The 26,561-nt window shown below is 49.4% G+C and overlaps 1 protein-coding gene across 1 annotated transcript; it reads left to right on the top strand.

Annotated features, from left to right (window-relative positions):
- The first annotated feature begins 1,498 nt into the window (after positions 1-1,498).
- LOC133341171 (solute carrier family 35 member F3-like) lies at positions 1,499-19,274 on the top strand. Its single transcript, XM_061549622.1, has 7 exons — positions 1,499-1,618; positions 4,918-5,326; positions 10,986-11,205; positions 12,852-12,977; positions 14,565-14,754; positions 17,082-17,171; positions 18,639-19,274. The coding sequence occupies exons 1-7, from the start codon at positions 1,543-1,545 to the stop codon at positions 18,917-18,919; spliced, it is 1,392 nt and encodes a 463-aa protein (XP_061405606.1). The 5' UTR covers positions 1,499-1,542; the 3' UTR covers positions 18,920-19,274.
- Positions 19,275-26,561: the final 7,287 nt, after the last annotated feature.

Genomic DNA, 26,561 nt, shown 5'->3' with positions numbered 1-26,561 from the left:
CGAATTGAGGGATGAGAGATAGTGGAAGTGAGTATTGAACAGGTGTAGTCTCGAGACATCGAGGAGAGTTAATTAGAGCAAATGAGAGAGAGAACGAGTGAACGATATGATAGAGTGGAGCGGAGAGAGAGAACGAGTGAACGATATGATAGAGTGGAGCGGAGAGAGATAATGTGGAAGAGAGAGAGAGTCGGTAGAAGAGTGGAAGAAGAGTAGAGATCAGGAGGAGAGAGAGAGTGCGCAGGGGACCATGAACGACAGCGAAAAGGAAGAAATAGAGAGAGAGAGAAAGCGTGGAGAGAGATTGAATGAGAGAGTGGGGGGAGAGTAGAGAGAGGGAGTGGAGAGAGAGGGGGGCGATGTTTGGATGATGCCACCGGGCCGTCTCGAATCTCACTGCCGCCTCAAATCTTTTCTTCTCCGCGTTGGCAGCGAGAAGCGGAGACCCGGGCAGAGTCGTGGAGGCGAACTCCGACTGCGCTGAGCGCCAAGCTGAGTGGATTGATGAGACACAGTCGCCTGGGCAGCAACAGCAGCAGAAGCAGCAGCGAGCGGCATCGGTGAAAAATCAAGGGTGCGCGTGTGGGTGCTTGTGTCTTCGGTGTGTGTTGTGTGTGGGGAGCGGTGGCGCAGTGGTTCAGAAACGTGCGTTTGGGAGTATTTGGCTGCTATAAATTTCCACGTGATGAGCCACTTCATTGAGCTATCATCTGTGGCCAGGTCGCTTCTGAATAAGAGCGACATTGCTCAGTGGGGCCTTACCTGATTATATATAGAGTGGTTGGCGTGCTGCGCTACGGACCCCGTCGACCCGGGTTCGATTCCCGCTCACGGGCAACCCCAGTGACCATTATCTGAACCGGTCCTAGGCCTCCTCAAGGTCGACTCAGCCTCAAATGAGTACCTGGTGCGATGCGTAAAAACATCGTCACTGGGGAGGCAAAGGCGGCCGAGCGTGGTGCTGGCCACCCACCCCCTCGTGTGCCGTTCCGGCCTTCATAGGTGCTCGCTAACGGCACTTGCCCCTACAGTCTGTTCAGGCAATATGGGGGATCTTTATCTTTTTTGTCTTTGTGTGTGTATGTGTGTGTGAGTGTTTGGTTTGGCTACGCACGGTGCAAACATACTACGTACATAGAGGATTTCCCTGTTCGCCTGTGTGTGACGATGATGATGATGATGATAATACTGCAAAAGTAATGATACCACCGATACGATGTATGCATGTTGAATTTCTTTCGCACCGTACGCGCGGGGGAAGGACAGCAAATGTCGCGTGTGTATGAGCATGCGTGTCTCTGTGTGGATGTGTGTGTGTGTGCGTGATGCGTGTTTAACGTATGGGGTATGCATGGTGTGTGTGTGTATTGTTGGTGTATGGTGCTCGCTAACAGCACTTGCCCCAACAGTCTATTAAGGCTATACGGGGGATCTTTCTCTTGTGTGTGTGTGTGTGGATTGTGCGTTGTGGTCGGCGCGTGCGGGATCCGCTGAAGGAGACGTGGAGCGGCATCGCGGCCCGCCTCGCGGTGGAGCAGGAGGATGAAGAAGCGGTCTGCGCGCGTGGCTCCGCTCAGCGCGTGTCGCACCCCCGTGCTGAGCCTCACCCGCTCGCCAGGTGTGTGTGGTGTGTCAGGTGTGTGTGTGTGTGTGTCAGGTGTGTGTGTGTGTGTGTCAGGTGTGTGTGTGTGTGTGTGTCAGGTGTGTGTGTGTGTGTGTCAGGTGTGTGTGTGTGTCAGGTGTGTGTGTGTGTGTGTGTCAGGTGTGTGTGTGTGTCAGGTGTGTGTGTGTGTCAGGTGTGTGTGTGTGTGTCAGGTGTGTGTGTGTGTGTGTCAGGTGTGTGTGTGTGTGTCAGGTGTGTGGTGTCTGTAGTGCCAGGTGTGTGTGTCAGGTGTGTGTGTGTCAGGTGTGTGGTGTGTGTGGTGCCAGGTGTGTGTGTGTGTGTGCCAGGTGTGTGTGTGGTGTGTGTGTCAGGTGTGTGGTGTGTCAGGTGTGTGTGTATCAGGTGTGTGTGTGTGTGTGTGTGTGTCAGGTGTGTGTGTGTGTCAGGTGTGTGTGTATCAGGTGTGTGTGTGTGTGTGTGTCAGGTGTGTGTGTGTGTGTCAGGTGTGTGGTGTCTGTAGTGCCAGGTGTGTGTGTCAGGTGTGTGTGTGTGTGTCAGGTGTGTGGTGTGTGTGGTGCCAGGTGTGTGTGTGTGTGTCAGGTGTGTGTTTGTGTCAGGTGTGTGGTGTCTGTAGTGCCAGGTGTGTGTCAGGTGTGTGTGTGTGTGCCAGGTGTGTGTGTGGTGTGTGTGTGTCAGGTGTGTGTCAGGTGCATGTGTGTCGTTGTGAGTGCATCAGGTGTGTATGTGTTAGGGATGTGTGTGTTTGGTGCAAGGTGTGGTGTGTGTGATGTACCAGATGTAGCAGGTACACCACATACAGGAACCCTGCGACCCGAGTTAAAAATCAGAATCAGTATTCATCCTGGAGAAATCCGATGAGTTATGAAGCTAGTGGCGAGTATTTGAACCGGTCCTGGGCCTCCCTTAGGTCGACTCAGCCTTAAATGAGTACCAGGTGCGGTGTGTAAAACATCAGCATTGGGGAGACAAAGGCGGCCGCGCGTGGTCTATGCCGCGTGCATATATGTGAGACACACACACACATATGCATGTGCACACACGCACCTTGTATCGCAATGGATTTCATGTCAAGGTCCTCTGCCTCTAAGCGCCTTCATTACTCTAAGTGCTTCTGTCTACTAATGATTTTATTTGAATGCCTAAATACTTATTCTGCTACTACAGCGATTTCGTGCATTCGTTCGTGATGTCATCCAGGGGCATTCAACGCGCGTTTATTTATTTATTAACCAACACAAGGGACATTGCACAAAACGTCGCCGATTATATTTTCTCTCTCTTCAAGGCCGCGGTGTTGTTGTTGTTGTTATTGACGAGTGCGTTGAGGTGTTGTTAATCATGCGTCTGCCAAACCAGCAGCAGCAGCATCAACAACAACGTCATTAATTTGTGTAAGTTTTTTTTGTAAGAGCGGCGGTACAGCAAACGATTCCGAGTTCAATGTCTTAGCCACGTCGATGATTTCATCAGTGGCAGGTGAGATCTAAAACCGACCGGAGCCGGGAATCGAACTCAGGTCGCCGGGTTCATAGCGTAGTGCGGTAACCGTTGCGCCACCGCTCCACCCCCCAGGTAGGTGCATAAATAAATACAATAACCTCATCACTCCAGTCATGAACACTGCCTTATTGCACAGAAGCGGTGGTGGCACAATCAGTGAGCCGATGGTCTCAGCCCGGTCACCGATGACTTGCATTGAGACCCACAGACTCGGAGAGATCCAAACGGATTCTCTGTTGACGTGACAGAATCAGAATCTTTATTTATCCCGGAGGAATCCGATGAACTATGAAGCTCTTTCTTCACAGATGTCCAATAGGGGCGGGTGAGTAAAGTTACGACAAACAGTTTAAACAACGATCGGAGTGCAAAATATCGGAAAGGTAAGCAAAACCCCAAAAAATAAAAACGTAAAAATAAATAAAACGTAAATCGGTACAAACTGCAAAAGTAATATTAGCGCGGTTGGCTACGTACGGTGCGAAAAAAGTAAAACACATGAAAAATAAGAATAGGTTTCACCCTTTCTAGCAAACACCAGATAGATTCCTTTTGCAAGCAATCAAAGTCTGCATTAACCACACGAACTTGTGGTGAACACGCAAACAAAACATGCTGTGATCATATTTGCATTGTTTTTTTTTTACTGATTGGCCTACACCAGAGACAGCCTTCTTCACCGCCTAGTCTCACCACCAGTGTAAGACACAGAGAACGCCACGTGGCGAACAATACACAGACAATGCACGTGTCAGAGCATTTGTAGCTCTGGTTGAGCAGCTATATCATGGGACCTCTTTTTGGCAGGATTGCAAGAAAGGGTAAAACCTGTTCTTATTTTCAACATACACGAATGCGGACGTTAGCGAACTGTGCTATGAACACTGAGTGTGATTCCCAGTCCACCAAGGCCGAACTTGCCACAGTGGTGAAGTAATAGCCGAACACCGCTCTGTGACTGACACGTGGTGGAGAGGTCAACTTCCGTGACCTTTCCGTGAATGACTGGCACGTTCGTCCCCACTCCTCGGCCGTGATCCTCACCGCAGGTTACCGAACCCTCAATGACGGTGGCGTCATCTCTCACGCGATGTACAGGGTGCTTCAAAAACATGTTAACGCTTCTGAGAATTTGCAACAATACCACGGGAAATGTGCTGCCTTCGAGCTCTGGAGACCCCCCTGGAGAAGATTCCAGGCACGCGTTGACAATGATGGCGAACAAGTGTAGGCTCTTTGACTTTTTGAAGCCATCAACATACATTTGGTATCATGTCATAGTGTATTATCCGTTATTTTTCCATCTAAAACGATAGTCCCATGTAAGTGTAATTTGTTTTAAGCACCCTGTATTCCCGGGAGGATACAATAGGCATGCTCGGAGTAGGGATCGTATGCGTGCTGAACTTCTTTGGCACCGTACGTAGCCAACCGTGCTAATCGGAGGTGCGGGGGGAAGGACAACAAACTAAACACAAAAACAGTTCTAAATAAATTAGTTTACAATAGAGATGATTTCAAAGTGGATAGCTCCAGTGGCTTCCAAATATCGGAAGGAAGAGCGTTCCAGATAGCCGCAGAAGCGCATCTGAAAGCGCGCGATGCCTCCGCACACATTGCTGCTGCTGCCGCTGCTGCCATCACCACGCACAAGTACAGAACGGTAATGTCGGGCACAACTCGGGCGAGACGGATGCGGCGTGGCCGAATGAATCCCGGTGGAACGGCTTTGCGCGCCGGGCTGTTGCGGCGAGAACGCCGCGCGTCGTTCACAACGGATGGCGTTTGCGCAGACCTCGAATCGTGCCCCAAAGAACCCCTCGCGGCGGAGGCTGCGGCGGCGACGAACGACCCCGAGACCGACTCAAACGGCAACGCCGTCCCGCGCGCCGACCCCGCGGAAGGATCCGCGGGCTGGCGGTCGGTGCTACGGCGCCTGGCCTGGGGGCTCCTCCTGCTGCCGGCGGTGACCGCCAGCTGGGCGGGCGCCTCGCAGATGAACCGCGTGGCCGCGCCGCGAGGAGCCGCGGGGCAAGCGGTGCCCACGGCCCCTACGATCCCCACGGTGGCCGCGGCCCCCGCGACGCCCTTCCTCGCCGCCTGGTTCGCAGCCACGTGGAACGTGGCCGTGTTCCCCGCGTACTGCCTGTGCCACGCGGCGTGCGGTGCCGACGGGACGAGGAGCCCGCTCAAGACGCTCAGGTGAGCCGTCAGATTTTGGAGGCAGGCGGGAGGGGGGCGGTGTGGGGTTCCAGATTTTTCGAACGCAGAGATGGTGCGAGGTGGATTGTGGCTCCGACGCGTATGCGATACGGGATCCCCGTAGATAATCGACGGTGAATATTTGCCGGGTCACTCGTGAATTGGAATAAGTGGCACGCGATGACCGGTCGCCACGGCCATGGCGAGAGGTACATTGGACGTGGTGTGCCGGGTGCGGTACCAGCATGGACGTGAGAGCATATGGAGTGCAGCACAACGATGTGTTTGCTTCACACTGCCCTCTGCTCCGTGTCATGTAGCCCCCAACAGCAAGCTGTATTCACGCTGCTCGCCAAACTTGGAACTGTCCAGGCTCACACCTGCTTAGCTCCAGAGATCTGGAGAGGCACCGTAGACGCATTCCCTGCCACCATCACTTTGCTGATAATGTCCATTAACTCTCGACTTAACTTGTCGTGACTGCAGGAATTCATGTTCTATGGGTCATTCGGTAAAGTCACGTAGATAGGTTCAAAGAAAAACAAAAAACACGACGGCGTTTCGATCACAACACAAGCGATCGTCATCAGGAAGAAAGAGGAGCAAAGCTGCTGACTGCAGACTGTTGCATAGGGCGTAGTCCTAGGGTCATAAACGAAGTGGGCGGGGCTAGTGATGTTAATGTGAGAGATTACCATGTAAATGTGAGATATTATAATGTTAATGTGAGAGATTAGCATGTTAATGTGAGAAATTAGCATGTTAATGTGAGAAATTAGCATGTTAATGTGAGAAATTAGCATGTTAATGTGAGAGATGAGCATGTTCATGGGAGATCGCAGGTGGCCACGTTGACGCGAGAAATTCAACCTGTTAATGTGAAATCGGGGAGCCGAAGCCACGGGAAGAAAAAAAATCAACATCGGAAGGTGGCAGGATGGGAACATCACAGCCAGTTAAGACTTAAACTGGTTGATAACATCCTTCCAATGATTACTAAGTTTGTACCCATCTTCTCAGTTGAAGTTGTGTCTGTGTCCGTATATGTGGATGGCTTCATGAACGAATCTTTGTCGATAGCCAGTAGGTTTGCAAAGTACTTTCGTCTTAGAGAAATCAATTTCGTGTTAGCCCACTGCATTAAAACAATGATCAGCCACGGCTGAGAAATTGGTCCTACCGTGTTTCAAATCTGCCTTGTGTTCACGAACACGGTCCGAGACATGTCGCTTAGTTTCACCAATGTAACTACTGCCGCAGACACAACTTAGTTTGTAGACACCGGGGTATTGCATGTCAGGGATCAGATCCTTCACAGATGGGAATAGATTTCGATTTAAAGCTTTCGTGACTGCAGGGATTCATATTCTTGGTTCTTTCGGTAAAGTCACGTAGAAGGGAAATTATAAAAATAAAACATATTTTATTATTATTTTATTATTTCCCTTCCAGGTTCGATTTAACGCAGTACAACCCTCGGACTACACCCTATAAAACAGTCTGCATTCAGCAGATTTCCTCCTCTTTCCCCCTGATGACGATCGCTTGTGTTGTGATCGAAACGTCGTAGATTTTTGTTATTTTCTTTGAACCATCTACGTGACTTTACCGAAAGACCAAAGAAAATGAAAATTAACTGTCAAATAACCTCGTGCCGTGCGCACACAACCGTGGGGAAGAATCGATTTTTGTTGTCGGCCAACTGATGCCTCTATCCCAGCGGCCCTCGGGTGTCTCTGGAACGGCAATCGCCCCAATTGAGGCCCACACAACTAAGCCTACCAATGCCACACCACGACGGGGAGATCCACGTGTCCACACCTCGATGAGCGCTGTGGGCTACGTACGGTGCGAAAAAGAAGTTCAACGCGCGGACAAACACACAAGGCGGCGTTAGCACGGCGTTTGTTCGTTAGCTTCACGGCCTTGCTCGAGCGCGTTTTTTTGTGTCGCCGCAAAGTGACGCCGGCGTTCCCGGCGGACAATCGAAATTTCTCCCGCACGGTATCCGCGCCGCAGCCTCGGCGTCGTCTTCTGGAAGCGTCGCGACCCACCGGTTGAAAGCGGCGGCCCAAGCGGCCGTTAAAGTGATAAATTGGCATTAATTGTAGATTTGAAGCTTTCGTGGCTGCAAGGATTCATACTCTTAGGTTGATTCGGTAAAGTCACGTAGGTAAAATAATAATAATAATAAAATACAATTGTAATAAATGAAAATAACTAAATTAAATCACGACGTTTCGGAAGCAACACAAGCCTCCGTCTTCAGGCGTAACTGCTCCAGTAAAATTACTGTAGCGTGTGAATTTTACTGGAGCAGTTACACCTGATGACGGAGGCTTATGTTGCTTCCGAAACGTCGTGATTTTATTTAGTTATTTTCATTTATTATAATTATATTTATTTATTCACCTACGTGACTTTACCGAAAGAACCTAACAGTATAATCAATTGGCAGCTTGAGCCCCGGGTAATTGAGTAGTTAATTATTTATTATTCTCATTTCATCCACAGACGGCTTAACGGTGCGGGATGACCCACCCTCGTCATTGAGAAGTGGCTGAAGTGAACGTCGCATCGCTGTGCTTAAAGCCGCCTTCTCCCCGCCGTCTGGTTTTCACGGAGCAATCCGTAAAGCGCGGGCCGGGGATAATCTGGATCGGATTTCTTTCCCAAGTCGTTTTTCCGCTTTGCAACGCGACCCCTTTCTTTCGATTTGATTTCAGATGTTCACTTACGTAAAACAAAAAACAACGGTTGTGATCGACGCGTGGACGGGTGGCTCAGAGGTCAGCGCGTCGAGCCGGCACTGCCGAGGTGCTTGGTTTGAATGCGGGTGGCAGCCACAAACTGCGATTAAACCCTGATCTCAAGATGGTTTGTGTGTGTGTTGAACTTCTTTCGCACCGTACGTAGTCAACCGTGCGGGGGAAGGACAACAAACTAAACACAAAAAGGCAGTTTGAAAAGAAATTAGTTTTCAATCGAGATTATTTAAAAGTGCATAGCTCCAGTGGCTTCCTAATATCGGGAGGAAGAGCGTTCCAGACGGCCGGAGAAGCGCATCTGAAAGTGCGCGATGCAGTGACCGTCTGTGTTCGATGGCCAGCCAAAAGCTGCTGCGAGGATGACCGTATGGGCTATGGGTTTGAGCCCATAGCCAAATACAGAGAAACCCATAGACTCGCATAGACTTACAGGGAGATCCGCGGACGCAGATAAGGAACCCTGTAACACTTGCAAAGATATACGTCGTTGTGATTGAAGGCAATTTTCGAGTGTAGTGAATTGACGTTCTCAGCCCGGTCACCGATGACTTGCATGGAGACCCACAGACTCGGGAGAGAATCCAAACGGATTCTTTGTTCACGTGACAGAATCAAAATTGGTATTTATACTGAAGGAATCCGATGAAATGTAAATATAATTTTTCACATGTCCAGTAGCGGCGCGGGGACAAGAACTTTACAACAACAAACAATACAACACGATAGTAGACACCAATACAATTCAGGGGATTGTTATTTTTTTTTATAGGCTTTAAATTAAAAAATTATATTAAAGCTCACGATTACCATACTCGTGGTATCATGCTGGCCCCAATGGAAACTCGCCAACGACAGCGTTCCCCCTATGGTCTAAACACGATTCATATCTAATAATCAGAATAAATTACGTATTTATCCAGTCGCGCTGAGCCACATGTCCTTTTCCCAGCAAGGTCCTGCTGCTGCTACAGTGGGGGTTATTTATTTATTTATTTTAAGATGTGTTCAGCCAATTAATGATGAGTTGTGTTTATTGTACAAAGTGGGATGAAACCGGAGCACCCGGAGGAAACTCACGACTTGTGCGAGAGGAGACAGCGCTCCATCCCCGTAGAGATGGAAACGGATGGCTATTAGTCCACTTGCTGTACTGCCTTACCCTGGCGAATCAAGACGCCCTACGGGAAGGGAGTTTCACCACAACATCAGTGCGGTGGTGACCCAGCAACCCTCGATGCTGCCCCCACAGCGCTGGATCACAGGCGCGTGCCACCCCAGTCCTCTCCCGGGTGAAGGTTGAATGAAGGTTGTTTGACCATACGTCACCACGCTGGTCACCGTGGATTCATGAAAGGGGGGTGTGCCAACACCGGTTCGGACATCACGTGCCACTGATGTTAGCCGTGGCTGCGAGTCGAACTCAGGGAAGCACACGAGGTTCAGAGGCACCAGCGCTCCCCGGGGTCTGTGATTTAGGAGGAGCTGTGTGGTTCGAACTGATGCTTCTGGGGTGGTCCTGCATCAGTTCAAATCCCGGTCGGGGGTGTTGGAGGATAGGTGGCGCGGCCTCTCTCATCTCTTAGCGATCGATCAAATGAGCGACACCGCTTTCATGGGAAGCAATCAATGAGTCGACCTCGTTTATGAAGAGGTGAGAGCCACGGAGACAGAGGGCTGTTTTGCGTGGCAGGCGGAGCGTTGCGCAGTGCACACAATACGACTACTATTCTTATTTCGTACAGCTGATGGTGTTGATGCAGAGCAACGACTTAAATTTTACATTCAGGTGGTCAAGCCAGACGACCGCGTCAGGGGCAGCGGAGTGCATCCATGTGATGTCACCAAAGTAATTATAATCGTCCAGCGTGCAAAGCAAACAGCCAAAAAACACGAATCTGAACAAAATAACCGAGGAAATGTGAATGTAACGTGAAAAATAACACGTCCTAAACATATCAATCATAATCATGCAGCACCAATTAAAGAGATGACAGTGGAGATGTGAGGTACCTTCATCTAGCAGGGGACAGACCACAGCTGGACATTTTGGTGACCAGAAAAAAGTGTGATCCCCCCCACCGCCCGCTCCTCGATGCTGCGTCGCTGGCGACCAAAATGTGTTAATATTAGACCAACAGCCGTCACTGTTTGCGTCGTTCTCAACAATTCTGCTGCACATTTGTTTGGCGCCAGGTGCCCAGCGCCCACCACAGGAGGAGCGCCTGGTGTCTAGAGGGCCCGGTGCCCAGTGCCTGGTGCCCAGTGCCCGGTGCTTGGTGCCCAGTGCCTCGCATCCCAAGCCCAGCGCCACGTAGCAAGGGCGTTCGGTGCCTGGTGCATGGGTGGAAAACCCCGATTTTTCCAGCGGCAGGCATCGGTTTTTTTATACAATTAAACCCGATTTCGGGGAATTAAAACCTGGTTTAATGTTTACGAAACTCTGATAGGCTTAGGCTGCTTCCTCGTCGGTGCTGCTATCGTACTCGGGGCCGTCGGGCACGGGGTAGTCGTAGAATGCGGCGGGCAGGTTAGTCTTGATGAACATGAGCTTCTCCTCCACAATCGTGGACGCCAGTGAGTTCCTTAGCTTGGAATGGATGAAGCCCATCGTTGAGAAGTGCGGTTCTGCAATTAGAACCAATTAAACCGGATTCCTCCCAATATCAGATGATCGGGTTTAATATTAGAAGACAATTAAACCCGATTGTAAAAAACCCGACTGTGCCACCCTTGGCCTGGTACCCAATGCCCGGCTCCCAGTGCCCACCCCAAGAGGGGTGCGCAGTGTTCCCGGTGTCCGCCACAGGGGAGGCGCACGGGGGCGGCCACAGCCCGCGCGCGTTCCAACACCGGCACCGACCGCCGCTCCCGTTCCGCGCGCGCGCCACCAGGGAGTGCGGCCGCCTGTTTGGCGACGGCGGCGTGGGCGTGAGGCCGCTGCTGCAGACCGTGCTGCCCTTCTCGCTGCTGTGGACGGGCGCCACGTACCTGTACCTGCTCGCGCTGGCGCGCATCGCGCCCACGGACGCCGCGGCGCTCTTCTGCTGCAACAAGGCGTTCGTCTTCCTGCTCTCGTGGATCGTCCTCAACGACCGCTTCATGGGCGTGCGGGTGCGTGTGTGCGTGTGTGTGCGTGCGTGTGTGCGGGTGTGTGCGGGTGTGTGTGCGTGCGCGTGCGTGCGCGCGTGCGTGTGTCCGGCCAGCCCGGCCGGCCGAGTTGGCTCCATCGCGAGTCGCGAATCCGCGATCGTAATGACTGCAACCGCGGTCGCAACCGTGACGACAACAACAACAACGGCCATTCGCCACTTTAGTGGCGGTGTCGACGCCGCGGCGCCTGTGCCAGGCTAGGTTCACGTCAAGGCCACGTGAAGTGTCGAACGCCCGCCGGCAGGAGGTCACGGGGCAGACCCAGCAGGTGCCATGGGTTTGACTGGCTGAGATGACTGGCAGATGCACCACATGGGCACCCGACTGTGCCAACACAACCACAACTGCAATCACCACCGCGATTATGACTAACAAAGACAAAACGCATTCGTATAGCCTCAGCAGAGTGTTGGGGCAAGTGCTGTTAGCAAGCGACTATGAAGGCCAGAACGGCACAAGAGTGGGTGAGTGGCCAGCACCACGCTCGGCAGCCTTTGTCTCTCCAGTGGCGATGTTTTTTACGCACCTCACCAGGTACTCATTTGAGGCTGAGTCGACCTAAGGGAGGCCCAGGACCGGTTCAGACAATCGTCACTGATGTTGGCCATGAGCGAGAATCGAACTCGGGTGGGCAGGTTCGTAGCGCAGCGCGCTACCCCCACAATCGCAGCCGCGATCACGACTACAATCGCGATCACAATCACGGCCATCACCACGATTTTCATGACAACCGCGATCACGAATCGCGATCACAACAACGATCACCACCGGGATTACGACCACAACCGCGCTCACGACTGCAACCGTGATTTACAACCACAATCATCGCCACAACCGCGGACACAATTGGGACGATCCTGACCACAACCACGATCTTCTTCACAGGAGGGGAGGGTGGGGTAGCAAACAAACTCAGTGGGGTGATGTTACAGGACATAGTCAGCAACACAAATGGTGAACGCTATAGGGAATGAAGGGGGGTGGGGGGGGGGGCTGAGACCGCTGAAGTGAGGTTGGGGGGGGGGTCTTGGCTGTGGTCGTTGCAAGCACTGCTGCTGTGTGTGCGATCGCTGTGGTGGTTGTGATCGTGGATGTGGTTGTGATCGTGGATGTGGTTGTGATCGTGGATGTGGTTGTGATCGTGGATGTGGTTGTGATCGTGGATGTGGTTGTGATCGTGGATGTGGTTGTGATCGTGGATGTGGTTGTGATCGTGGATGTGGTTGTGATCGTGGATGTGGTTGTGATCGTGGATGTGGTTGTGATCGTGGATGTGGTTGTGATCGTGGATGTGGTTGTGATCGTGGATGTGGTTGTGATCGTGGATGTGGTTGTGATCGTGGATGTGGTTGTGATCGTGGATGTGGTTGTGATCGTGGATGTGGTTGTGATCGTGGATGTGGTTGTGATCGTGGATGTGGTTGTGATCGTGGATGTGGTTGTGATCGTGGATGTGGTTGTGATCGTGGTGGTGAATATGATCGCGGTTGCGATCGTCGCTGTGGCTATGAGCGTGGTTGCGATCATGGTTATGATCGTGGATGTGGTTGTGGTTGTGATCGTGGTTGTGGCTATGATCGTGGTTGTGATCGTGGTCGCGGTTGCAGATCGTGGCGGCGATCCTCGCCATCTCGGGCATCGTGATGACCGCGTACGCGGACGGCTTCCGTGGCGACTCCATCATCGGCGTGGCTTTGGCCGTGGGCGCCGCCTCTGCCTCTGCCTTCTACAAGGTGCGGGGCCCCCCTCACCGGGGCCCCCCTCACCGGGGCCTCGACTCGCCGTGCTCCCACGTGACCACCACCAACACCACCACCACCGTCGGGCGCTCTCAGATGCGCTTCCGCAGTCCGTCTGGAACGCTCTTGCTTTCCGATATTAGGAAGCCACCGCGAGCTACGCACGTTTAAATTATCATCTAAATTGACAAACTCATTTTTTGTAAACAAAAAATTACGTGTGTTTAATTTTCTTGTCCTTCCCACACACCTATGATTTGTACGGTTGGCTACGTACGGTGCGAAATAAGTATGACATACTTATGTAGTGACCCATTCTATGTCACTACACATACATCCACTGGTGAGCAGATCCATGCCGGTCTGGGCCAGTCCATTAACATTGCCCTGTAAGTCTCCGTGTATTGCCCCAACGCTTAAAGAGCCACGTCGCTTCGTAGCCTCGGAGCCTTCGACCACACAGGCTCACCAATTAACCCAGAGCTTGGCAACCAGCGGCCATTCACACGTGTATTGTGACTCTGGCAATATTTAGTTGTCTTTTTCCGAATTCGATTGAAAAATTGGCTGTTATTGTTATTTTGGTTGCCGACCCCTGACCTAACCCGAACCAGAGCCAATCATACTCTTAGATAAGCCCCTCCCCCCCCCCGTCCCCCTTAACTTGTATTTAAGAGCTTGCCTCTTGGAATTTTGCCTCACTTGAGACAGTAAATCTGGCTGTGACGGTCCCACCTGATGACGGAGACTTGTGTTGCCTCCGAAACGTCGTGATTCATTATTTTATTTATATTATTATTTCTATTATTTTTATTATTTATTTTTACCTACGTGACTTTACCGAAAAAACCTAAGAGTATGAATCCTTGCAGTCACGAAAGCTTCAAATCTAGAATCAGAGCCAACCATCATCTCGCACCAACGCTACCCCGAACCACGCTCGCCAACATCTCCTCGTACGAGTCCAACTCCTCACCCCGTGGCGCTCTCTGCTTCACCCCCCCCCCCCCCCTCTTCACCTCTTGTGGACACCTCACGTTTGGTGTCCACTGCTCCACGTGACCTCAATGCTTGAGGACGACTTTACCTCCCCCCTGCCGTGGGCTCACCCCTTCGCCCTCCCCTCCCCATCCACCCCCCTCCACGTATTCCTCCTTCTACTCTCATCCGATCATCTCCTACAATCTCCCATCCTCCTATCCCTTCTCCGCCTATCTTCACTCCACCCTCAATCGTCTCATCTACCCAAATGCCTCCTCCTCTGACCCCATTTCCTCCTCCCACGTGCCGTCTCATCCTGATATTCCTCTTTTCCTTGCCCCCCCCCCCCCACCTATACCTCTTCATCTCTTCTCCCATGCCCCATCTTATTCTCCCATTCTTCATCCTCCTTCCCCAAATATTCTCCTCCCCCGTTTCCTCCTCCTCCACCACTCATCCCATCTCCTCCTCCACCCTCGCCCCACCTTTCTCCCCCCACCCCCTCCCCCCACCTTTCTCCCCCCACCCCCTCCCCCCACCCTACCCCACCTTTCTTCCCCCACCCCTCCCCCCACCTTTCTCCCCCCACCCCTCCCCCAGGTGCTCTTTAAGAAGGTGCTGGGGAGTGCCCGTCTGGGTGAGGCGGCTCTCTTCCTGTCGGCGCTGGGCCTCGTGAACGCCGCGCTCGTCTCGTCCGCGTGCGCCGCGCTGCACTACTCGGGCCTCGAGCGGTGGCCGCACGGCGCCTCCGCGTGGGGCAACCTCTGCGCCACCGCGGCGCTGATCCTGAGTATGTGGGCGGGAGGGGGGGGCACAAGACCCCCCACCCACCCACCACCCACTCACTGCCTGCTGATGCTGCTGCTGTGATTGCTGCTGCTGATAATTATGATGATTCATCTTATAGTGCTTTTGCTTCTACTGCTGTCTGCTGATAGTACTGCTAATGATGATGCTGATTCACATGCTGTATGCTTTATTATATTATTTTATTATGTTATTATATTATTTTATTATGGTTTCTTTCCCTTCTACGTGACTTTATCGAAAGAACCAAGAAGATGCTGTATGCTGTCGCTGATGGCGGTGATGATGAAGCAGCTATTTTCGTTGGGTTGCCACCTCTTAGAAACACAAATAAAACAGATACATATCATGGGACTAAGGATAATAGCTCACAGTAGCTGCAGAAGGAAGGACTGCAGTATAGATTAATTCATTGTAGCGAGTGGAGTGTTATTACAATTATTACCTAACTGACAGAAACCAGGCTTTTTATTGTACTGGGAATACTTACAGATTTCCTGAGACAGCTCCTTCAACTGGATGATGATGCTGCTGCAGTAAAAACCAGGACAGGTGGCAACCCCAGGTCCGTGAGCCGTATGCAGCCAGTGGCTTGGTCCTACACGGCCTTTTGGAGTCATCTGGTCCAACACCATGAGAGACTAGGTTCTAAGGAAAGCTGTCTCTGGTGTGGACCAATCAATTTCAAGGACAATGTATATATTATTAGAGTGTGTTTTTGTTTGCATTCTGACCGCAGGTATTGTGTTTAATGTAAACATGATTCCTTATAAAAAGATTCTTTATATGTCACTGCAAGTTTCGTAACTGCACTAATCAGGTACTAGAGGGGGGGGGGTATTTTGAATCATGCAATGACAGTAGTGGTTTTGACGGTGTGTGTGTTAATAGTTAAGAAAACAATGACTCATTCATATGCCTGTCTCTTTACATTAAAAATAATATATTTTGCACAACCCCCCGTAGGTCCCCATTGTCTTCTGGGGATGCATAAATTCAGCAGCATTAATTCAGCTACAAACAAGCTCTCGACTGGTCTCAACAAAGAGTCTCTTCAGCATAGGCAGGCTCGCTTGTGAATCGCCAGATGATTAACGGCAAAGACCCTCTCTTGAAGATACGTTCGGTTTGACGTGTGGACTCTTACCAAATGTATTTAAAAGTCCTGTCCAGTGCTCCGTAAATAATATATCCCCCACCCTTGGTCTAGAGCATGAACACGTACAGCCCTGATAATTGGTGTTTTACCCTTTTATCTGGCAACAAAACGGACACCTTTTTTACAAGGAGTCATGTTTGCATTGACCACAATACCTGCAGTCTGAATGCAAACAAAAAACATAACTCTGACAATGTATGCACTGTCCGTGAAATTGATTGGTCCACACCCGAGACAGCTTTCTTTAGAGCCTAGTCTCACATGGTGTTGGACCAGATGACGCCAAAAGGCGCACAACTCAAGGACAATGAACCATTAGAGTATGAGAGCTCCTTGTAAAAAAAAGGTGTCAGTTTTGTTGCCAGATAAAATGGTAAAACACCAATTATCATATTTTGTTACTGGCAAATGAGGTTCCAATGACGTACAGCCCTTTTAGATTTGAAGCTTTCATGACTGCAAGGATTCATACTCTTAGTTCTTTCGGCAAAGTCACGTAGGTAAAAAATGAAATTAAAATTAATAAATATAAAAAACAATAAAATCACGACGTTTCGGAGGCAACACAAGTCTCCGCCATCAGGTGGGACCGTCACAGCCAGATTTGCTACATCAAGGTTTGTGAAGGTCCCACCTGATGACGGAGACTTGTGTTGCCTCCGAAACGTCGTGATTTTATTGTTTTATTTTTATTAATTTTTATTTCATTTTTTAACCAACGTGACTTTACCGAAAGAACTAAGAGTATACAGCCCTTTTGTCAATCCACTGCTGGATGAGGGCCTCACGCTGGCCATTGAGGACTGGCGGGGCAGTAAGGGTAGACGCCATAGCATAGAAAGTACTTAACAACAATTATTGCAGCGCTGCCATCTGCCACCCATCACATATTCCTGCAGCAGCCTTCAACAACCTTGTGGTGTTGGCCCATCCACTTACTTACCAGTCTGAACACCTGCTTAGCCCCCGCGTTCCGACGGGATTCATGGTGATTTTGCAACGGAGATTCATAATCTCGGCCATGCCACGTGTTGAATGAGCCTCATATCGTGCTCTCTAGGAGTTCTCACCGAGTTATGTAACAAAGACAAACCTGGACTTCTCACCCTGCATCGTCGCTTGTCTTGCCCTCTGACCCCCACCCCGCGCAGTGTTCACGGCGCTCGTGAACTTCGGCGTGGCGCTCACCTACCCCAGCGTCATCTCCCTCGGGGTCGTCCTCACAATCCCCCTCAACGCGGGTACAGCAGCATCAGCATACAGCAAGCAGCATCAGCATATAGCAAGCAGCATACAGCAAGCAGCATCAGCATACAGCAAGCAGCATACAGCAAGCAGCATCAGCATACAGCAAGCAGCAGCAGCATACAGCAAGCAGCATACAACAAGCAGCATCAGCATACAGCAAGCAGCAGCAGCATACAGCAAGCAGCAGCAGCATCAGCATACAGCAAGCAGCAGCATACAGCAAGCAGCATCAGCATACAGCAAGCAGCATCAGCATACAGCAAGCAGCAGCAGCATACAGCAAGCAGCATCAGCATACAGCAAGCAGCAGCATACAGCATCAGCATACAGCAAGCATCAGCATACAGCAAGCAGCAGACAGCAAGCAGCAGCAGACAGCAAGCATCAGCATACAGCAAGTAGCATACAGCAAGCAGCATCAGCATACAGCAAGCATCAGCATACAGCAAGCAGCAGCAGCAGACAGCATCAGCATACAGCAAGCATCAGCATACAGCAAGCAGCAAACAGCAAGCAGCAGCAGACAGCAAGCATCAGCATACAGCAAGTAGCATACAGCAAGCAGCATCAGCATACAGCAAGCATCAGCATACAGCAAGCAGCAGCAGACAGCATCAGCATACAGCAAGCATCAGCATACAGCAAGCAGCAGCAGACAGCAAGCATCAGCATACGGCAAGCAGCACACAACCCTGCTTGCTGCTTGCTGCGTGGTGTTCATGTTGCATTTGCTACTGCTGATGATGCTTATCATAATCAGGAAGGTGCTTTGCTTTAGTGCCACACTCCACGGCAGGCGAATGACTTCGTGTTAATTTGTTATGTTTATTTTAGCCCAGAAAACCCGATATATTCCAAATGAGAAAAAATCGCGGGTAAATCTATCGAATTTGACACATTTGTTGCTGCTGCTGATGATGATGAATGTTTGTCTTCTATTGTTGTCATTGCTGCTGCCGTTGCTGCAAATACGAAGTTGTCCTCTGCTGCTACCGCCTCTGCTGATGATGATTCCAGATCCTCCTCCTCTTCTTTAAAATATTTTATATTAAGTTCACTTGCTTGCTTGCGTGCGCGCTTACGACCGTGCAAATCTTTATGTCGTTTATTAACCCACTTCCCGTGATCCAATCGAGCTGACATTTTCCACACAGACTCATTGTGCGTGACAATTAATTTTCGTGAAACTTTTTTTCCAAAATTTTACACTTTTTAGGAATTTTTTTTAAAACATTTAAATACCAATTGCTTAATGGTGGCAGGCAATCATCTGACCCATAGGTGGCAGCCATCTCAAGCCAGAGGACGAGAGGACTCTAGCCGCCACGCATATAAAGGATTTATAGTGAAAAACTTTGTTTTTACGGGTTAATTGTTTCTGCTGCCGATGCTCACCCTCCTCTTCTTCCTCTGCTGCTGATTATCATCCTCCTACTCTTCCTCCTCCTCCTCCACCACAGCGCTTGACGTGCGTCGAGGCGACACCACCCTCGGCGCAATCCGCCTCGCGGCCATGGGAGTCATCGTGAGCGCGTTCCTGCTCCTGCTGCTGCCCGACTACTGGGACGAGGATGCGCTGGAACTCGCCACCGCTGTGCGAAGCCGCCTGCTCAGCCCCTGGGCGCCCGAACCGCGCGAGCAGCCGCCGGCCGACGAGGGACTTTGCCTCGGCGCTGGTCCTGGGAACGCGACACAATCAGACCCCCCGGCTCTCGTGCTGGTGGCGAGTGGGCAGCAGTAGCAGCAGAGAGCGAACAACAACAACAGCAACGTCAACAGAAAACTAAAACTGAAAATTGATCAAGATGTGAAAATTGGTGGCATGCCGAAGTAGAGCAGAGTTAAGTGGCTAGTTGATACGTTGGTTAGGGTTAGGGCTAGTAGTTGTGTTCCCTTGTTAGATGGGGTTAAGAGTAAGGCTTGCACGAGTGGCTGGTTTGGGCTATTACTCGTGCTTTGTTTTATCGTTGGTTACGGCTAACTGGATAGTTGGTTAGAGTTTGTGGGATGGTCAGGTTGGATAGTTGTTTAGCGTTAGGGGCAGGGCTGTTTTCAGTGATCGGTTATATAGTTGGTAATATTACTCGTGGTGAACTGACTAGTTACTTAGATATTCTTGGTTCTTTCGGTAAAGTCACGTAGAAGGGAAATAATAAAAGAATAAAAATAAAACAATAAAATTCTCACGACGTTTCGATTGCAACACAAGCAATCATCATCAGGTGTGAAAACCACAGCATGATGATGATTGCTTGTGTTGCAATCGAAACGTCGTGACAATTGTATTGTTTTATTTTTATTATTTCCCTTCTACGTGACTTTACCGAAAGAACCAAGAAAATGAATCCCTGCAGTCACGAAAGCTTTAAATCGAAATGTATAGTTACTTAGAGTTGTGGCATGGCTAGGATTGTGTGTTCGGGTTAGAGTTTGGTTGCACGGTGTGTTATGGCCAAATACTGTACCAGTAGCTCGTCCTTACAATCACAACTTTTGTACCTTTCAGCTTTTATGTTCGCTTCTCGTTCCTCGTGGTTTTGAGTCGTGGGGGTAATGTCTGATTGAATATTTTCAGGGTCATTAATAGACTGGAGGTAAGCGCGTGGCTATTAGCAACATTTCCTAGCGGGAGGCATACTGGACTACTAGGATGAGGATTAGCAGGGTAGGCTACGTACGGTGTGAAAGAAGTTCAACATACATACATTAACAAACAATTTTTTTAATTTTACCAGGTAAGGCCCACTCAGCTATATATTTATATCTTGATTTGAAGCTTTCGTGACTGCAGAAATCCATACTATTTGGTTCTTCTGGTAAAGTCACATAGGTAGAAAAAATAATAGATCACGACGTTTCGATCGCAACACAAGCAATCGTCATCAGGTGAGACGACTACAGCAAGAAAACTGCTGAAGTAGGCGTATATATAGCTCTTTCAGAAGCGACCTGGCCACAAATGATAGATCAACCAGTTGCGTATCATGTGGAAATGTGTCGCAGCCAAATACTCTAACCGCTTGTTTCTAAATGTGAAGGGAAAAACCAGAAGACCCGGAGAAAAATCCACGCAACCACGGGGAGAGAGACACGCAAACTCCAAATATACAACAGGCATCAGGGTCGGGATCGAACCCACGACCTCCTGTATACCAGGCGAGGTAGTTAACATCTCGCCACCACGGCACCCCAATACATACGGGACGTGGTGTACCAGGGACATAATTACTTTTTTGGCCGATTTGGACGGATAAGGCTAAAGTTAAGCCCTGGCAATAACAATAACACTGGTCAACACACTTTTTCTGGCATAAGGTATTCCAACGGTTGTAAGGTAATTTTTGGTGCTGATTCCAAATCTGGCATCAGTTTTTGTCAATCACATCAGGTTTTTGAGATATCAAATATTGCATTTTCAATTAAAAACTGCAGAAGAAACATATTAAATAAATGTGGATATCTACATAAAATGATATAAACACACTATCCTAAAAATACAGCACCATATTTTAACACAAAAGCAGTCACTGACTCGCAACAACTTGCAATCATAAGTGACAGAGTTAATTTCGGGTAAAATCAATGAAAATGGGGTATGCCGATAGCATAAAAATGAGATGTGATAGAGCAAATCTGAGATCAGATTTGGAATCAGCACCCTGAAATTAGTCTAGAACAGCTGCAAAAGTCCAGGCCAGAAAAAAATGTTATTTTTTTGTTGACCAGTGTAATATATATACACCTTCGATTTAAAGCGTTCGTGACTGCAGGGATTCATCTTCTTGGTTCTTTCGGTAAAGTCACGTAGAATGGAAATAATAAAATAATAAAAATAAAACATAATAAAATAATTCTCACGACGTTTCGGCCACAACGCAAGCAGCCGTCCTCAGGTGAAGAACAGGTCTGTCGGGAAGACAGCGTCGTTTTATTATTTTATTATTTCCCTTCTACGTGACTTTACCGAAAGAACCAAGAAGATATATACACCTTTTGTTAATCCACTGCTGGACGATGGCATATTTGGCGCTTGTCGTTGACGATGTGAAGGTGGGCGTTGTGGGAGCGGTAGAGAATCAGCGCGTTGCACTGTGAACCTGGCGACCCGCGTTCAATTCCCGCTCACGGCCAACACCAGTGACGATTACTTAAACCGGTTCTGGGCCTCCTCCCCTAGGTCGACTCAGGATCAAATGAGTACCTGGTGCGATGTGTAAGGGGCCGTCCATAAATGACGTCACGCACCTGGGGGGGGGGGTCAGACATTTGTGACGATGTGTGACGAAGGAGGGGGGGGGGTGAGAAATGTGACGTCACATCAAAATGCGCAACTTTAAATAAACCAAGACAACACGTTCTACTTAATTTAATATACTTTTTAATAAATGTTTTCTCCGCCAACATCAGAGTGCAGCGCCACGTTAAATACGCACTACAATGACAATAGTTTAAAGCGATTTGAAGCATGTATTATTTTTTTGGGAGGGGGGGGGGCAGAGCTTTGTGACGTCATATTTGAGGGGGGTCTGACTTTTTGTGACACCGTGTGACGACGGGGGGGGAGGTCAAAAATCGTCCAAAATCGCGTGACGTCATTTATGGACGGCCCCTAAACGACGCCACTGGGGAGACAAAGGCGGCCGGGCGTGGTGCTGGACCACCCACCCCCTCGTGTGCCGTGTCAGCCTTCGTAGGTGCTCGCTAACAGCACTTGCTCCTACAGTCTGTTAAGGCTACACGAGGGATCTTTAATCTTTGGTGCCGACATGTCGCTCGCCACTGATGTTTGCCGTGGCCGAGAATCAAACCCAGATCGCAGTGCAGGAATGACTGCATCACAGCACCCCCTAGTGAACGTCAATGGATAACGCAGTGCTTTTTTTATAAATATGCGTTCAAATAGGGTGTTGTATTTTCTGCGCTGTATGTAGATACGAAATGAATTCAATCGATTTAAATTATTTTGTGTTAAATGTTTGCCGAAGCGCCAGAGTTTGTGGTATTTTATCTTTGAATAAAATAAAGCTTGTTTTTGATTGGTCTTCATTATTTGTGTTCATCCTTAATAGTTTTTTTCTTTAGCAAAACCCTTGTTTATTGTATTTAATATTTTTCTTCGGATCTTGCGAGAAAAAAAAAACACATTGGTTAACGTCTTATTGGTTGACGCTTCTAAAAGTTGTATAATTCCTTTCTACATGAATTTTTTTCATCTCAATGGGTTCTTCTCACCTGGCTTATACATCTCAGTTGATGTTGACCATCGTGGCGTTAGTGGTCAGCACACTGGACTTGCAATCCAGAGGTCACAGGTTACATTTCTATCTCCCGGCGCGGGGGGCAGTTGTGACTGGTGCAGGATTAAGAATAGGTTTTCCCCTGTTTTTCTGGCAACAAAACAGTTTTGTTAAGGTGTTACAACACCAAACTGAATCCTTTTTACAAGGAATCATGTCTGCATTAACCACAGCACTTGTGGTCAGAATGCAAAAAAAAACACTGTGAAAATATATGCATTTTTTATTTTTATGTTTCATTTTTATTTTATAATTTCCTTTCTACGTGACTTTACCGAAAGAACCAAGAATATGAATATATGCATTGTCCTTGAAACGAATTGGTCCACACACCAGAGACAGCTTTCTTTTGAGCCTAGTCTCAAAACGGTGTTAGACCAGATGACGCCAAAAGGCGTACAGCACAAAGACAATGCCACTATTGGAGTATTGAGAGCTCGGGGTGACAGGAGGTCCCATTATGGTGCAGTATTCCTACATCCCATCCGCCTCCATCCAACCCAGCAGTCTAAATGGGTGCACCACAGTTTATAGGTTGCATGTGATGGCCAGCGTGGAAGAGTAGGCCAAATACCCTCAGTCGAGAGGTGTTCTCTGGAGCAATTGGTTCTCAACCTGTGCCACTTGTTGGATTTAGTTTCAAACCGAGTGGACCTCCCTTGCCTGACCCGACATTGTCCTGAGAAATAAATGCATGAATAATGGACATCAAAATTTTAACCAATTGTCCATATTGTGAGGTATCCCTAACTGGCAAAATAACTGCAAGCGATAAAGTCACGTAGAAGGGAAATAATAAAATAATACAAATATTAAACAATAAAAATATTTTATATATATTTTAGAAAAATAATTTATTATTTTATTATTTCCCTTCTACGTGACTTTACCGAAAGAACCAAGAATATGAATCCCTGCAGTCACGAAAGCTTTAAATAAAAATTTAACTGCAAGCGAATTAAACAAAATTCAACGGATGCTCAAAACGCGTGACGTAATTTGTTCCCGCTCGCTGATTACCCTTGGAAACCATATTGATAACGATCAATGAGCTTAGAAAGGTCTTTGAAATCGTTCTAAGTTACCATATAGATTTTTTAAAATCGTAGTTATATTACATTGGCAGATTCATACGCGACTATTCACACGCCTGTTAACCCATACGGTTTACCGCGTATTATTGTGCAGGTAAATTGAGTTTTCAGGTCCATACGGCATACAGCGTTTGAATACGGGCATTTTTCTTGTGTCTATTTGATTGTGTTTCTCCCTTGTGATGGGACTTTATAGGACGGGGTGACCAATGCGGTCTGAATTGGTATGTAATAAGGCAGGGCACTGACAGCTATGGGACCGTCCATAAATGACGTCACGCGGTTTTGGCCGATTTTTTACCCCCCCCCTCCCCCCCTCGTCACACGGCGTCATAAAAAGTCAGACCCCCCCCCCTCAAATATGACGTCACCAAGCTCTGCGCACCCCCCCCCCCCCCGCAAAACCATATTTCGATTTTGAAAATAAAACATGCTTCAAATCGCTTAAAACTATTGTCATTGTAGTGCGTATTTATTGTGGCGCTGCACTCTGATGTTGTAGGAGAAAACACGTATTTAAAAGGCGTTGGAAAGCTGAAATTTAAGATAAAATTTACTTGCAAATATTAGTCTAACTAAAACTGCAGATGTTCAGAATATTATATTGAAATTCTCTTATAATTATTAAATATTAAAAGTTATTATAACTATAAAAAAATACTTTAAACTTTGTAGTAGAACGAAGCAAAATGGAGAGTACAATTATAACAATCACATATTCATTCCACAGAATTAAAAGCCTTGGTAGAATCATTAAAATGAAATTTTTTATAACAATCATTCAAAATTTTTACTAAATGTGAAGTATGGGAATTGACGGCAGGAACTTCTTGACGGGTAACACACTTTTATTAAATCCTTTAGGTATCACAATACACCGTGTGGTCTCTCTTCTTCCTCCGACACACTCCACTAATCTCGTGTAAGCTCTAGGCCTCTGGCTACACCCGATACACTGGACTCGTGTAGACCCTATGCCTCTGGCTACACACAATATACTCGACTCGTGTAAGCCCTATGCCTCTGGCTACACAATACACTCGACTCGTGTAAGCCCTATGCCCTGGCTACACATAGTACATTCGGCTCGTGTAGACCTATGGCTACACCCACTACACTCGCCTCTGGGTTACACAGAGTCCCGGTCCCCTTAGGACAGCGGGGCTAGGTACCGCAGGGCTCTAGGTCTTCATCCCCGTCTTCCTTCTTCGCTGGTTACACACTGCCCTTACGCCTGTGTGCATCCCCTTTTATAGCCCCTGCTCACGAGGGACGGAGCTGATGCGGCGTCGACGTGAGCGTCGTTCCTTAATGACCCAATCACGACGCACTCTCTCTCAGCGCGTCACCGCCCACAGCCAATCGGTACCCCGTAACCCACGACCCCGCGCTGACCCCTGATCCTCCACCGTCAGCGCGCGTCACCACCTACACAGCCAATCATCACGCACTGTGCATACGATCCTTAATCCCAGCGCGTATCACCTCTACATCACCCCTTCCCACATAGCTTGCAGCCGGCCCGGCTGTTAACCTACAACACAACATAACGCAACGCAGTAATAAAGAACTCCACATCCCAGTGTGCCCCGTAACACAACAACAACAACAACATAACACAACCTTAAATATGAAGCAATATACAGCCCGACGAACAACACAATAAAAGCGAACACCGTAAAACGAACGCGCCAAGTGTCACTGTGACCCACGCAGTGCCGAGGCGCTCCGGCTGCCTCGACTCCGCACGTGGTAGGTTACACAAAGTAGCGCGACCTAGCGCGAGTCCGTCTGGCCGGTCCGTCGTATGGAACGGGACGTTGGCGACCGTCCGGTGTCTCCGGCAGCTCTAGACGGCACGGGTCGGGCCTGGAAGGACCGGCCCCGCCGTGAAGATCCGGCCGCCGGTGGTCGGCAGCAGTCAGTTCCGAGACACCTGGGAGCGGATCAGGCGGAGACATGTGAGGAGCAGGCAAGGACAATTCCCCCTCAGGGTCGTCGGTCACGTCACATGCTCGGCCCTCACGACACAAGGGGAGGCCATACGGAGGCGAGAACGGTTTCAGTCGGGAGGGGTGGACGTACCAACGGCGTTTCCCCCATTTTATCTGAACGCACTGGGGGCGTGCCCCCCGCACGACCTCCACGGGTCCCCGCCACGGCTTCAACAATTTAGGCGACGTGGCCAAAGGTGCCTGAGGGCAATGCAGCCAGGCCTTGTCACCTGGTTCCCAATTGTGCACGGACACCTTCCGTGCCCGCAACCGCTCGTTCGCAATTTGGCGAGCCCGCGAATAAAGCCGTGCGGCCTCCCTTGCCTCTGTCAGTTTATGAATATTAAATTTAATATGCTCTGCCAATTTAGAATTAGTTCGTGGTGCGGGCAGACCTAGCTGCGTTTCCATGGGCGGGTCGGCTTCCCGACCGTACATTAGAAAAAACGGGGAAAACCCCGTAGCTGCATGGGGGGCCATTCTATACGCGGCAAGGACCCCAGGGACCTGCAGGTCCCAATCAACATGCGACTCACACACCTGCTGGCACAGCATAGAGGTCAATGTCCTGTTAAGCCTCTCCACCATCCCGTCCGTCTGCGGGTGGTACAGGGAGGTACGCACCTTTTTGGTACCCAACAGGTCGCACACCTCCTGCAGTAATTTACTCGAAAAATGTTTCCCTTGGTCAGTCAGCAAGCGTTCGGGAGCCCCCTTGTCCAGGACGTAGCCCTGGACAAAGGCGTCCGTCACAGCCGCCGCCGACTGGTTGGCGAGTGGCCACGCCATAGGCCACCGGGTAAAATATTCGACCCCCACCAACAGGTACTTATTACCCCTAGGCGTGACCGGAAAGGGCCCCAGAATATCGAGTGCAACGAGCTCGTTAGTGCGCGAGACCTGAATAGATTGCAGCGGTGGATTAGCTGCCACGGGCGGTGGTTTCCGTCTGGCGCACTCAACACAACCCTTCAGAATATTCACCACGTCACCCCCCA

Source organism: Lethenteron reissneri, chromosome 11, assembly GCF_015708825.2.
Source record: "Lethenteron reissneri isolate LAM-NWPU_2019-01 chromosome 11, ASM1570882v1, whole genome shotgun sequence".
NCBI classification, from domain to species: domain Eukaryota; kingdom Metazoa; phylum Chordata; class Hyperoartia; order Petromyzontiformes; family Petromyzontidae; genus Lethenteron; species Lethenteron reissneri.
This window is presented reverse-complemented; position numbering and strand designations above follow the sequence as displayed.